Source organism: Lepidochelys olivacea, assembly GCF_965140295.1.
Source record: "Lepidochelys olivacea isolate rLepOli2 genome assembly, chromosome: 7".
NCBI classification, from domain to species: domain Eukaryota; kingdom Metazoa; phylum Chordata; order Testudines; family Cheloniidae; genus Lepidochelys; species Lepidochelys olivacea.
In genome coordinates, this window is record NC_140417.1 from 28,468,716 (window position 1) to 28,482,046 (window position 13,331).

Genomic DNA, 13,331 nt, shown 5'->3' on the forward strand with positions numbered 1-13,331 from the left:
TCCCTAAAACTATAAAAAGCCCACAATAACATAAACACAAGTTAAAATACAGAGATAATGGGGTTTCTTTGGGTTCTGTAAACAACCCTATTCAAAACTAATATGTGAGCTTTCCTGACTGCACAAGACTTTTACACTTTTATTCATCATTATTACTAAAAATTTTCACTTATTAGCTAATAGCAGATGAACCTGCCACCGCTTCATCAATAGATAAAACCAAATTGAGAAAAGTGACATTCTTCCATCCTGGTAAAAAGATTCCAGTTGGGTGTCTACAGAGAGAGAGGACCAAGAACCAATTTTATTTAAATGGTGTCTTCAAAGCAAATTCAGAGCAAAATATCTGGTATATTTTACAAGGTGGGTATGCTTCTTCGTGTTTCTGGTCAACAACCTCAGTGTCTTCTGGAATGAAATGAAAATTGACATCTATGTAGTGCAAATATCCTCCATGTGGAAAAACTGTATACTTAAATAATGGGTTTTTCTGAGTTAATTCTCAACTTTGCTTGTTATTGCCTCTCTTGGTCTCAAATAGCCTGTGTTTGATGACTTCAGGGGCATATTGCAAGGCCCATCTGTTCTTTTAATGTTTGGGGAGGGTGGAGTTTTATGATGGTGGTCTTGCTTTTATAATGGGGGGGGGGTATTTTAATTTTTTATGCATCTGATTAACCAATTGGGTGATTAATTATTAAAGGAAAAAAGTCATCTTAATTTATTTATTTTATTTTGTATGAATTATGTATTTTAAAATGTGTTATATCTCCTAGTGCTTTTAGGATAAGTTATCTTTGTATATATTGAAAGAAATAATAAATAATAGGCTCATAACTACCAAAATGTGAGTATGCTCTGGCTTCCAAAAATTAAAACAGCACGTGTTCTCTGCTGCACCCCTCCTCTACTCTGACTTCACTTTTATGGGGCATGGAAGATTTGGGTTTTTTTCATCACAAATACAAATGACATAATCACATGCACAAACTGAACATTCATAAAGTCTCCTGAGACAATTAGGAAAAGATAAGGAGAGCAAGCAAGCAAGCGAGACAGTGAGAAAGAGAAAGACAGAACAAGTGCATGTTCTGATTGTTCCAAGAAACCAGCACCAAATTATAGAAGGGGAAAAATATACCTTATATGAGTAACACTTATGTCATAAGTGTCTGATCTGGACCCAAGCCTGCATTTTAAGTGTACTAGTAAGTGCAGAACTGGGCTCTCTTTCAGAGCTCTGACAGTATTTTCTGGTAAGCAAAGTTCAATATTTTGCCAAGTTTGTATCTTGCAATCTTACAGATTGTTGGTTTGCCATTTTAATTATTTTGTAATTGTGATATCATCTGAAGAAATGTCTCTGTGTAGCTAGGCACCCCAGTGTATCACGTTGGATTAAATGCCAGGGCTATACATGCTGATGTGGTACTATATTTCATTTTTAGCTACAATATGCTTCATCTTGATTCACAGCAAATGACCCCAGGCTACAGAAGTACCCATTCACTGGGATAATATCGTATCCTTTACTGCACTAATTATTTCATAGAAAATTTTGACATTAGCAAATAATCCCATTTGGCCACACTCAGCCACAAAGCAACCTAATTATGGGTTACTGTGAGCAACAGATCCACAGACTCACTCATAGGTTGCAGTTCCAGCAACAAAAAAGTTCAAATTTGTTTAGCTACCTCCCCCCTGCATTTTAACATCATTTTGTTCAGAATTTTTAAAATTCATCATTTTTTGCTTCATCAGTCCTTTAAAATCTAATTTTTTTTATCTTGCATTTACTAAGATCCTGATTTTGTAAACACTTATTACTGAGGAGAGTGATTATTATGAAAAGTCCCATTGACTTTAAGCAGGAAGCTTAGTCTTGTGGTTAATGCATTAGATTAGAACTCTGCCACAGACTTCCTGTATGACCTTGCACAAGTCACTTAGGGTCAGATTTTTAGAGGTACTGAGGGGCCTAAATACACAGATAAGTGCTTAATTCCCCTTGACTGCAATGAGAGTTAGGCTCTTCTGCAAATCCAATTAGGTATATATTTGCATATTTAGATACCTAAATACCTTTAAAAATCTGTGCCTTACTCACCCTGTGCCTTAGTTCCCCATCTGTAAAATGGGAATGAAAATATCTCCTGATTGTCCATTTATACCATAAGATCTTTGCAGTAGGGTTTGCTTCTCACTATGCCACAGTGCAGTGCTGGATACAATGGGACCATAACCTTAGCTGTGGTCTCTAAGAGATACTGTAATGCCAAAAAATAAGGACTGTGCTTAGTAACACAAAAGTGTTTTCAGGATTGGTTCCTATGCAGTAGTGATGGCCTTTGATATATATTTTTGTTGTTTCTATGGAGACGTACTTGGGCCTGAACCTTTCTTGAAGCATAATAGTCAAGGCTTGGTACGTCTGAAAAAATGGTTTGTAGGCCTCAAGGCAAATGAAGACGGTTGAGAGTCTGCTTGGGTCTAATTTACCATAATACTAAGAAAAATAGAGCTTTTAAACAAAATCAGAAAAGATCTCCTTAAAAACTATAGGCTTGCAAAAGAATGCTAGTCCAAGGGACACAAATATAAGATTAAATTTATCCAAATGGAATAGGCTTAAAAAAAACCCAGCAGTGCAGAAATCTGCTTCTGAAAGGGCTTTTTAGCCTGAGGAATCCAGTAAGATGCTGTGACTGGAAGAAGAGTGCAGCTGTGCTCCTTTGCAGCAGAACTATCTTGCCAAGATTTCTTGCTCACAGTGTTGTTAAACATAGTTAGTTTCTCATCTGCATATTGAAGCTTGTTTTAAGAGTAAGCAAAAAGTTCAGAGATTTCTATTTCCTACCAAGCTACTTACCCAGTACAACACATCAGTCCATCCTTCCATGGTTATACATTGGAACACAGTTAACATCGCAAAGGCAAAATTGTCAAAGTTGGTTATGCCTCCATTTGGTCCGACCCAGCCTCCCCTACATTCGGTGCCATTCATGGCACACTGACGTCCATTCCCTGAGAATGCACAAGGTGCTGGATCATCCTCAACTAATATATCTGAAATTGAAAAAAACATTTCAGAATTCTGCATTCTCAAAATTTTTGTGAAATAACTTGCTTGTGAGGAGAAACTCCAACACTGAAGGACTACAGACAGCATTACATGGAAAGATTATTCATTCAAGGCTTGATCCTGAAAGATACTGGGAGTCTAAGGGTAAGGCAGGGCATTCATCTCTCAGGATCAGGTCCTACATGTGTAAAAATTGCCATACTCAAAAATTAACAGAGAAAACAGTTCAAATAAAATAACAATGAAATGAAAGAGAGAAGGTGGTGAGGTAATATCTTTTAATGGACCAACTTCTGTTGGTGAAAGAGACAAGCTTTTTATACATACACATGTATACAGAGCTCTTCTTCCAATCTGGAAAAAGTAATCAGAGTGTCACAGCAAAACAGAAGGTAGGGTAGATTGTTAAACACAAGAAGTTAACATTCTGTCCCACCTCGTATTTAGCTGTGACAGCCTGATTACTTTTACCAGACCTGAAGAAGAGTTCTGTGCAGGTCGAAAACTTGTCTCTTTCATCAGCAGACGGCCCATTAAAAGGTATTATCTCACCCACCTTATCTCTCTCATGTCTTGGAGCCAGTATGGCTACAACAGTGCAAATGAAACGAAGCATTTTGCCAGCTGTAGGTAACACAGTGAATTTTTCAATTACTGAAGTTTATCTAACATATGCTTTCTTCTCATTACTCTTTCTTTGCTTTTCCATCCCATATTAACAATTTCCTTCCTCTCAGCGGGTAAGCAGTCCAGGACTAGATCCTGCATTTAGTCTATTCCATTCCAGACTTCACTGGTGGAAATGTACCCTACTTACTAAACTTCATTTCTCTAGTGATGATCTTTCACTCCTCCGAAGACCTCCCATACCAAATATTTTCACTGTATCATTTAAACCCACATCTGAATGTAGGAGGACTGGATTCCTCTATTACTCATCTCAGTGCTTGCTCTTATAATCATGCTGCCCAAAGTGCTGAAGCAGAGAGACAGCCAGCTATCTGCCTCAGGAGGGGAAGTCTGCTCCGTGATATGACTAGCTCTTCACTAGCCTGGGATTCAAAGTCCGATGACTGTGTTTCCCACTGTAGGCTGTCGCTATCTTATTGGGCTGACCCTTTGGCTACATTTTTTAAAAACAAGATCAGTTCATAGCAAGTAGCAGGGCTCTATTGTTTAGTTAGCATTTTAAAATTTAATATGCTTTTCCTACAATCACGCAACCTTATGGAAACGAAGATTTACAATAGTTTTAACATCTAGGACCCTATCATGCTCCCACTGAAGTCCCACTGACTTGAAAGGGAGTGGGATTGGTCCCTTATGTAAATTAGTGGCTTCATTACTTACCTGAATCAACAAGAAAACATGATTTGTGCATTTTTCCAATAAAAAGTTCCAATCCTATAATAGCATAGATTATGATTACAAACAATACCAAAAGGGCAATATGGAGCAGGGGAACCATGGCTTTTATAATGGAGTTCAGGACAACTTGTAAACCTAAAAAAAAAAATCACGCACAAAGATAGTGAGTTAGACTTTATATGGCATTAACTTTTCCTGATTATGAAATCTTTTGCAATTACACATAATTAGAAACACATAGAAATGCCATCAATTTTAAAAGTGTAGTGAATCTATGGTTTCCGCTGAACAAGACACACCAAAATCTTCCTGCACCAGCTCACAGCCAGAATTTTCAGGCTGCTCAGTTTCAAAAGCAAATGTCCAAGCACAGGGCTGCTTTAAAAAAATTTAAAGCTTTGTATTCTGTGAAAAAATTCTAACTGAACATCATCTGTAACAGAAAGCAATGCTTGAAAGACAGCAACAAGAATCCATACTCCTTAGATTATATGAATTCCAGGTGGTCGCTGGGATTTTACATCACCTGAAGAATCTTGAAAAATCCTGTGCTCAAGCCGTCATCTTGCAATGAGCTCAGGGCAGCCAGGTGCAGGGGGATCCATCTGCACAGAGCTCATTACAGGATTGGACTTTTGGTCTGGAAGGTCTATAGTGCTGGTAGAGAGCACTGCACCTGTATGGTAAAGATCTTTAAAACAGATACACCGAATACAACTTTAAAATATAAACATACTTGGACACATTCATTTACCTTTCACATTGTTTTTATAGGTTTCAGAGTAGCAGCCGTGTTAGTCTGTATTCGCAAAAAGAAAAGAAGTACTTGTGGCACCTTAGAGACTAACAAATTTATTTGAGCATAAGCTTTCATGAGCTACAGAATGCATCCGATGAAGGGAGCTGTAGCTCATGAAAGCTTATGCTCAAATAAATTTGTTTGTCTCTAAGGTGCCGCAAGTACTCCTTTTCTTTTTATTGTTTTTATAGTTTTTCTTTTCCCTAAATGTATATTGGTTAAATTCTGCACTGATAGCACTTCAAGCTTCAAGTGACTGGGGGCTGGGCCGGTATCAATGAAGCAGAATATCGCTTGCTTGTATTTAAACAAAGGCTTTCTCCATCACAGCATACCCTTCCCCTCCCCCCATTCTGCTTGATTCTCCACTGAAGTTATTTTCCTAAATCTGTGTCATCACAATCATATCCATGGTAACAGATTATGATGTAATAAACACAGCATTATTACTTTGCTGCTGGAGCAAATGTGAGAAACTGGGTTGTTAAACAGAGAGGCCTCATTCAACTCAAAGCATCAATAATTAATAATGAATGAAAAGGAAATAGAAAGGATAATTATAAAACTCAACTGTCTTTTTAAAATAATTGCTCTATTTTTCAAGTTTCCTACTTTTGGAAATTGCTCTTTTATTCCCTGTAGTCTAAGCGTCAGTAAATCCCATTAAGATCAACACGAGTTATTTGCATCCACTCAGGGCAGAAAACATGTTGTTTGCTTTGGCATACATTTACCTGCATATGGGCAATTTTAGGAGTAGCTACATAGTTTTCCCAGGATTTGGGTATCAAAAATCTCAACTTTATTTTCTGGTGTTTTTGCTTTTGATGTTTAAATTACTTCATAGAAAACTTCTCAAAGTTAAATGTATTCTTCTGTCTGCTTGGTGAACTGTGTAAGACAATCATACACTGAATGAGTTCACAATCCCTTATTCTACTTCAAACAGGATATCGTATATCTTCAAACACATTTTATCTACATAACCAGATAACGGAAGTCAACTTTACCCTGTCACTTTTATTCTACTTTCTAGAGCAAGAAGGTTAAATAATCTGAAAAGATAAGTGAGCTGTAGCTCACAAAAGATTATGCTCAAATAAATTTGTTAGTCTCCAAGGTGCCACAAGTACTCCTTTTCTTTTTGCAGATACAGACTAACATGGCTGCTACTCTGAAACCAACAATGGAATGGTTATTTTATTCACTCCGACAGAATTAAATAGAAAATAGCTTACTGGGCACTCCTGATACAAGCCGGAGAGGTCGCAACACACGAAAGGCTCTTAGGGCTTTGACATCAAAGCCACCTGGTTTGCCACCTGAGTGGCTACCTCCTTCTGTTTCTTTGGTTAATTGTTCCAAAATTACACTAAACAATCTACCAAATAAAAAAAAAGAAAGGTCAGCATCACCATCCATTTACCAAGTAATCAAAAGTGTTAGGGATTGCTTGAACTGAGGATAGTTCTGAAAAGCTGTTCAGCTGTCAAAATGACATATACTTATGTATTAAATCATGACAGAAGGGTTATGAAGTGCAAGAGCTCCTAATCCCCCAAGAGAGGGATGATCACACAGTATCCACTAAATTAACATGCTGTTAGTACACAGTCTCTGCCAGTTTTACACAGATGAAGCTACTTTATCACGGCTTTTTGCTCAGACATTTCAGATTGTAAGGTTTGCAAAATCAGTTTTTCCATTAGAACATTAAATAGATAATGACAAAAAACTCACAGTTTTAAATTGTGTAGATGATATGAACTCCCTATGACACTACAGTTCAACATTCTAAATATAGTAAGCAAAAGAAAAAAACCCACAAAAATATTCTTACAGTCAGACATTTCATAAAGTGTTTCTTAACTGGCAGAAGCCATTTACTAAAATAGTGTCAGAATGGAAGTTCAGTAATCATAATAGTTAAAACTGAAGCAGGTGGTTAAGATCAGCAGTGGTCTCAAGTTTTGCTTCATTTTACATGCTATATTTCAATTTGCATTGTAAAAACTTCCATGTTTTGCTAGATTTCAGGTGTGAGCCATGCAAGCCATAGTGAGCATCATCCAGTTTTCCACACAGAACTATCGTGCAATGCCTGATCAGAACTCAGCCTAGTTCCACTGGAAGGTCTGTGAACCTCAGCAAAAATTTCAATAAACTTGGCCTGTGTTTTAGATTTGTAAAATACACCTGAAAGCAGGAAAATTTTCTCCAGTTTTGAGTTTTGTCAGGAAAGTTTTTCACAGCTCTGGTTATAAATCATCAAGAATCACAGACTAACACGGCTACCACTCTGAAACCTAAGAAACAGATGTTATGTTTAGTAGCTTGCCAGAGATGGAATACTGGAGGCTTCCCCTGGACCCCACTGTGACATTGCACCCCATAATGCTTACGGAAATATGCTTATGAGTGTGAATATAACGTAACTGGAATATGTTTCATGCAAAAGGTCTCTTGTAAGGTATCATTACAAAGCTTATAATCTAGTGAGTGTGTTCATCCTATTTGTATGAATGTATCATTCTTGTATCTGAAACTAGGAATATAAAATATAACTCTGAGGTCCTACTGTAGTTATGCAAAGTGTGGGCCAAGTGTGGTTTAGAATCTTGATGGCTCCCATCAACTAGGACAATTGACTGTAGATGGCTCTGTTTACTTGCAAGCCTTCCTGTGAGTCAGGCCAGGAAGAATGAAGGCTTGGGGTCTCACAGGACATGTGACTATGTCACCTGATACTGGAATCCACCTTAAACCTGATGCTTTTCCATTTAGAAGGAGGGGTGGGGACCCAAAGAGATAAAAGATTCCTGTCTTATGCCAAAGGTATATAAGGAGGTGGAACAGAACAAAGGGGCTGCAGTCATGAGAAATCCCCTAGCTACCACCTGAGCTGAAACAAGGACTGTACCAGGGGAAAGGATTGGGCCCAGAATAGAAAGGAATCTAGTCTGTGAAAGAAGCTTATTGGAACATCTCTGAGGGTGAGGTTTCATCCGTAATCAGTTTCCTACTGTTTTAGGCTTAGACTTGCGTGTTTTTGTTTTATTTTGCTTGGTAATTTACTTTGTTCTGTCTGATATTACTTGGAACCACTTAAATACTACTTTTTCTACTTAATAAAATCACTTTTTGCTTATTAATTGACCCAGAGCAAGTAATTAATTCCTGGGGGAGCAAACAGTTGTGCATATCTCTCTATCAGTGTTATGGAGGGTGGACAATTTATGAGTTCATCCTGTATATGCTTTATACAGAGTAAAACGGATTTATTTTGGATTTGGACCCCATTGGGAGCTGGGTGTCTGGGTGCTGGAGACAGGAGCACTTCTTAAGCTGTGTTCAGTTAAGCATACAGCTTGTGGGGGACGTGGTTCAGACCTGGGTCTGTGTTGCAGCAGGCTAGTGTGTCTGTCTCAACAAGACAGGGTACTGAAGTCCCAAGCTGCCAGGGAAAACGGGCTCAGAGGTAGTCTCAACACATCAGGTGGCAGTCCCAAGGGGGTCTCTGTGACCCAACCCATCACACCCACAAACACCCAGCTTGGGTCATCTACTCCCCTTCCCCAGTCTGTTCCACCATCTGTGGAGCACCTAGATCTTGGGGTCATGATCTGACCCACTTAATTTACACAAATCAGAGATCCACATATTTTAAGAGATGGCAGAATGCAGACATTTAACCATTTATGCTTAGTTCAGCAGAGTAATTAAATACGGACCTAACTGTAAGCATGTGAGTAATCGCATTGACTTCAATGAAACTATTCATGTTCTTAAAGTTAGGTACATGTTGCTGAAATCAGGGCCTGAGTTGGGGGAGAGGGGTGCTGTCAGGCACTCAGTGCACAAGTAATTCCTCAAATTAGAGATCCACAGGTACAGTAAACTGCTGTGCAAGCTATCTCCTTTGGGACCCGATTCTGGACTCTTTTCTCAGGTGAAGCTCCAACTGAAAACCGTGGAAATTTGGCCTGAAAAGAGAATGCAGGGCCAGGCACTAAACAAGTGGGTGGATTATTCTCTAAGCAATCCATAAACTGCTTGATTTCAATGAGAGTTTTGACTGAGTTGGGACAGAGAAAAATGTGCAGGGCTGGCCCTCAGCTCTGCCAGCATATATCAGTCCTATCAAATCCATCAAGCCCTTGATTTTCTTTAAAACATAACATTTACTATCCAATATGGTTTACTAAGGCCATTTAATATTCTTTTAATTAAATGTCCAAATTATTTATGTTAGAAAACTGCCTTTTGTATACGCACCATACTTTCTTGTCTTATAGATGTGCATTTTGGAACATTGTCATGATTTTACCTTTGGAGCCATTACATTTTCTGCTGACAATGCACAGTCAGAGCATTTAATTTAATGTATCTGGTGCTGGACACCAGTGGCAGCTCCTTTGAAGCTATTAAAATGTCTAATGAAATTCCATAACAAATCCATTCAAAAGGAATCACATCCAGAGATGATTCCATCTCTACATAGGGTCAAATACAAAAATCAATTTTTCAGTAGGCTTCTCTCTTAAGGGTGCAAGTTAATCAAATAACTGGCCCTGTACTGGCTTATCATGTTCTGTAACTGATTATTTTAAAACTAGGGTGCTTGGGTAAGAGGGCTGCATTTCCTGTGAGCCACAGACCAGTTTTCTGAGGGTTTCTTTTACTCTGTCATGGTGGGTTGATCTTTGACTACATGGTTTGCACCTCGTACACCAAGCTTTCCTATTCTGGACTGGTGAAAGGGCAGGGACTTGGGTCATAGAATGAGGCTTTGAGTATCTGATGGGAGACAATCCAATTCTTCTTATATACCGTGGATTCAGGGTTAGCATTTGATGTAATTAAACTTAGCCAGTTGTAGTGACTGTTTTATAACTAGGTGGTAATTTTCTTGTTATCACATGATGTTTTGGAGACAGAGGGCCAAATATAGAGGTGACATACCATACACTAATTTATCCTCCCTTACACTCACTTACACACACATCACTCAGAGATGTACGAGAATTTGGTGTAAGACACACCCATGTCCACGAGCAACATGGTTAGATGAAGTGTGCTAGTTTAGGGATTTGCTCAACTGCCCAGGGCTACAATAATCACATGGTCACCAGATAAAGGAGACAAAGAGGTAGACTATTTCAAAGATTGCTTCGTCTGAGAGAGGAGCTCCCTTGTGTGAAGTCCACAGCACCTGACCACAAAGCACTCCACTACAGAAAGGCCTCACCAAGCACCATTTGCTCTGCGTCCAATCTGTTGAGGATCACTTGACCTGATGCAGAGCCTGATTACATGATGATTATCTATTATTTGTATTACTGTAGAACCTAAGAGCCTTAGTCATGGACCTCCTGCACATCGCAGGCCACAGAAACTCACCCACCCATAACCTCTGGCTGAGTTACTGACATCCTCAAATCTTCATTTAAAGACTTCAAGTTATAGAGAATCCACCATTTACTTACAGCAAGTGACTTGTGCTCCACACTGCAAAGGAAGGAAAAAAACCACAGGGTCTCTGCCAATCTGACCTGGAGGAAAATTCCTTCCAAACCCCAAATATGGTATTCTGTTAGACCCTGAACATGTGGGTGAGACCCACCAGCCAGGCACTCGGGAAAGAATTCTCTGTAGTAACTTAGAGCCATCCCCATCTAGTGTCCCATCTCTGGCCATTGGAGATAGTTAGTAAAAGCAGACCCAGATGGACCATATGCCATTGTTGGCAATCTCATCATGCCATTCCTTCCATAAACTTATCAAGCTCAATCATAAAACAAGTTAGGTTTTTTGCTGCCTACTATTCCCCTTGTAAAGCTGTTCCAGAGCTTCACTACTTTAATGGTTAGAAACTTTCAACTTATGTCAAGCCTAAACTTATTCATGGCCAGTTTATATCCATATGTACTTGTGCCAACACCGGCCCTTAACTTAAATAACTCCTCTCCCTCCCTGGTGTTTATTGCTCTGATGTATTTATAGACAGCAAACATATCTCCCCTCAGCCGGTGTTTTGTTAAGCTAAGCTCTGTAAGTCTCCTTTAGTAAGGTAGGTTCTTCATTCCTCCGATCATCCTAGTGGCCCTTCCTGTACCTGTTCCAGTTTGAATTCATCTTTCTTAAACATGGGAGACCAGAATCTCACACGCAGAATTCCAGATGAGATCTCACCAGTGCCTTGTTTAATGGTAATAACACTTGCCTATCTCTACTGGAAATACCTCACCTGATGCACCATACAATTGCATTAACCTTTTTCATGGCTGCATAACATTGGTGGCTCATAGTTATCCTCTGATCAACCAATACCCTAATCTTTCTCATCCTCTGTCACATCTAACTGATACATACCTACCTTATAGAAAAAAATATTTTTATTAGTCCCTAAATTCATGACCTAGCACTTTGCTCTATTAAATTTCATCCTATTTCTATTGCTTCAGTTTTCAACGTCCTCCAAATCTTCTTGTATGATATTCCAGTCCTCCTCCGTATGGGCAATACCTCCCAACTTTGCCTCATCCACAAATTTTGTTAGCCCACTCCCACTTTTTGTGCCATGGTCATTAATGAACATGTTAAATAAGATCAGTTTCAAAATCAATGCTTGAGGAACTCCTAGTAACCTATTAACCTCTCTTCCAGCCTGACAGTTCACTTTTCAGCATGACCTGTGGTAGTCTCCCTTTTAATTAGTTATTTACCCACCTTTCAATCCTCATAAAAATCCCCATCTTCTCCAATTTAACTAATAATTTCCTATGTGGAATTGCATCAAATGCCTTACTGAAATCTAGGTAGATTAGATCTACAGTATTTCCTTGTCTATTAGAAATAGAAATAGAAAATGGGTTATCTTCTCAAAGAAAGAGATCAGGTTGGTTTGGCATGATCTACCTTTTTTGAAACCATTTTGTACAGGGGTTCTCAAACTGGGGATTGGGACCCCTTAGGGGGTCATGAGGTTATTACATGGGGTGTCGCGAGCTGTCGGCATCCATCCCAAACCCCATTTTGCCTCCAGCATTTATAATGGTGTTAAATATATTTAAAAGTGTTTTTAATTTAGAATGGGGAGTCACACTCAGAGGCTTGCTGTGTGAAAGGGGTCACCAGTACAAAAGTTTGAGAACCACTGATTGTTGTATTTTATCCCAGTTATCCTTTACCTCTGTGTGCTTTAACTACTCTCCCTTTCAGAATTTGTTCTAAGATCTTGCATATAATTGAAGTCAAACTACTGGGCTTGTAGTTTTTTGGATCACTTTATTCCCTTTTCTTAAATATAAGTATTATAATTTGCAATTCTCCAGTCATAGGATACAACCCCCAAGTTTACAGATTCATTAAAAATCCTTGCTATTTGGCTTGCAATTTCATGTGCAAGTTCCTTTAATATTCTTGGATGGTGATTATCCTGGCCCCCTGATTTGGTCCCATTAAGCTGTTTGAGTTTGACTTCCAGCTTACATGTGGTAATTTCTACTTCCATATCCTTGTTCCCATTAGCCACCCTCCTACTGTTCGCAAGCTCCTCATTACCCTTATTAAAAACTGAGACAAAGTATTTGATAAGATGTTGACCCATATCTACATTATCTTTAATCTCCACCCATCCTCAGTGTTCAGCAGTCACTCTTCTTTTCTTGTTTTCTTTTTCTTTATATTGCTAAAGAATCTTTTACTGTTGCTCCCTTTACTCCCACTTTAACCATGGGCCAGAATGTGCCAGCAGATTGGTACTATGGCAATAATTTCAGTAATTTTCATTATTTAAAAATAATATTTGAATATTGGGTATTTACATGTACACAAAACAATAGCAGATTTAGTAATTACAATTATTTCCCCCAAATGCTGGCCTTTCCCATTAAATCACATTATCTTCATTATCTCAATGATGTGAGTTAGGAACTCTCTCTCCATCAATTTCCTGGCTCATTTCAGTTAAAAGCAAACTCTGAGTATCATTTAAACTATTTTAAAAAATGCATTATGAGACGTTGCATGCCAAGGGTTTCTTTGCAAGTCAGCAGCAATATTTCAAGTGACGTTAAA

The 13,331-nt window shown here is 38.6% G+C and overlaps 1 protein-coding gene across 1 annotated transcript in view; it reads right to left on the reverse strand.

The window, feature by feature from the left end:
- Positions 1–13,331, reverse strand: part of CACNA1D (calcium voltage-gated channel subunit alpha1 D) — a 324,758-nt gene that overhangs the window by 176,321 nt on the left and 135,106 nt on the right. The window contains exons 5-7 of the mRNA XM_084634450.1: positions 6,491–6,633; positions 4,436–4,588; positions 2,873–3,069 (exon numbers count right to left, since the gene is read on the reverse strand). Of these exons, the coding sequence (XP_084490576.1) occupies positions 2,873–3,069; positions 4,436–4,588; positions 6,491–6,633 (493 nt within the window). The remainder of the gene's footprint in view (positions 1–2,872; positions 3,070–4,435; positions 4,589–6,490; positions 6,634–13,331) is intronic.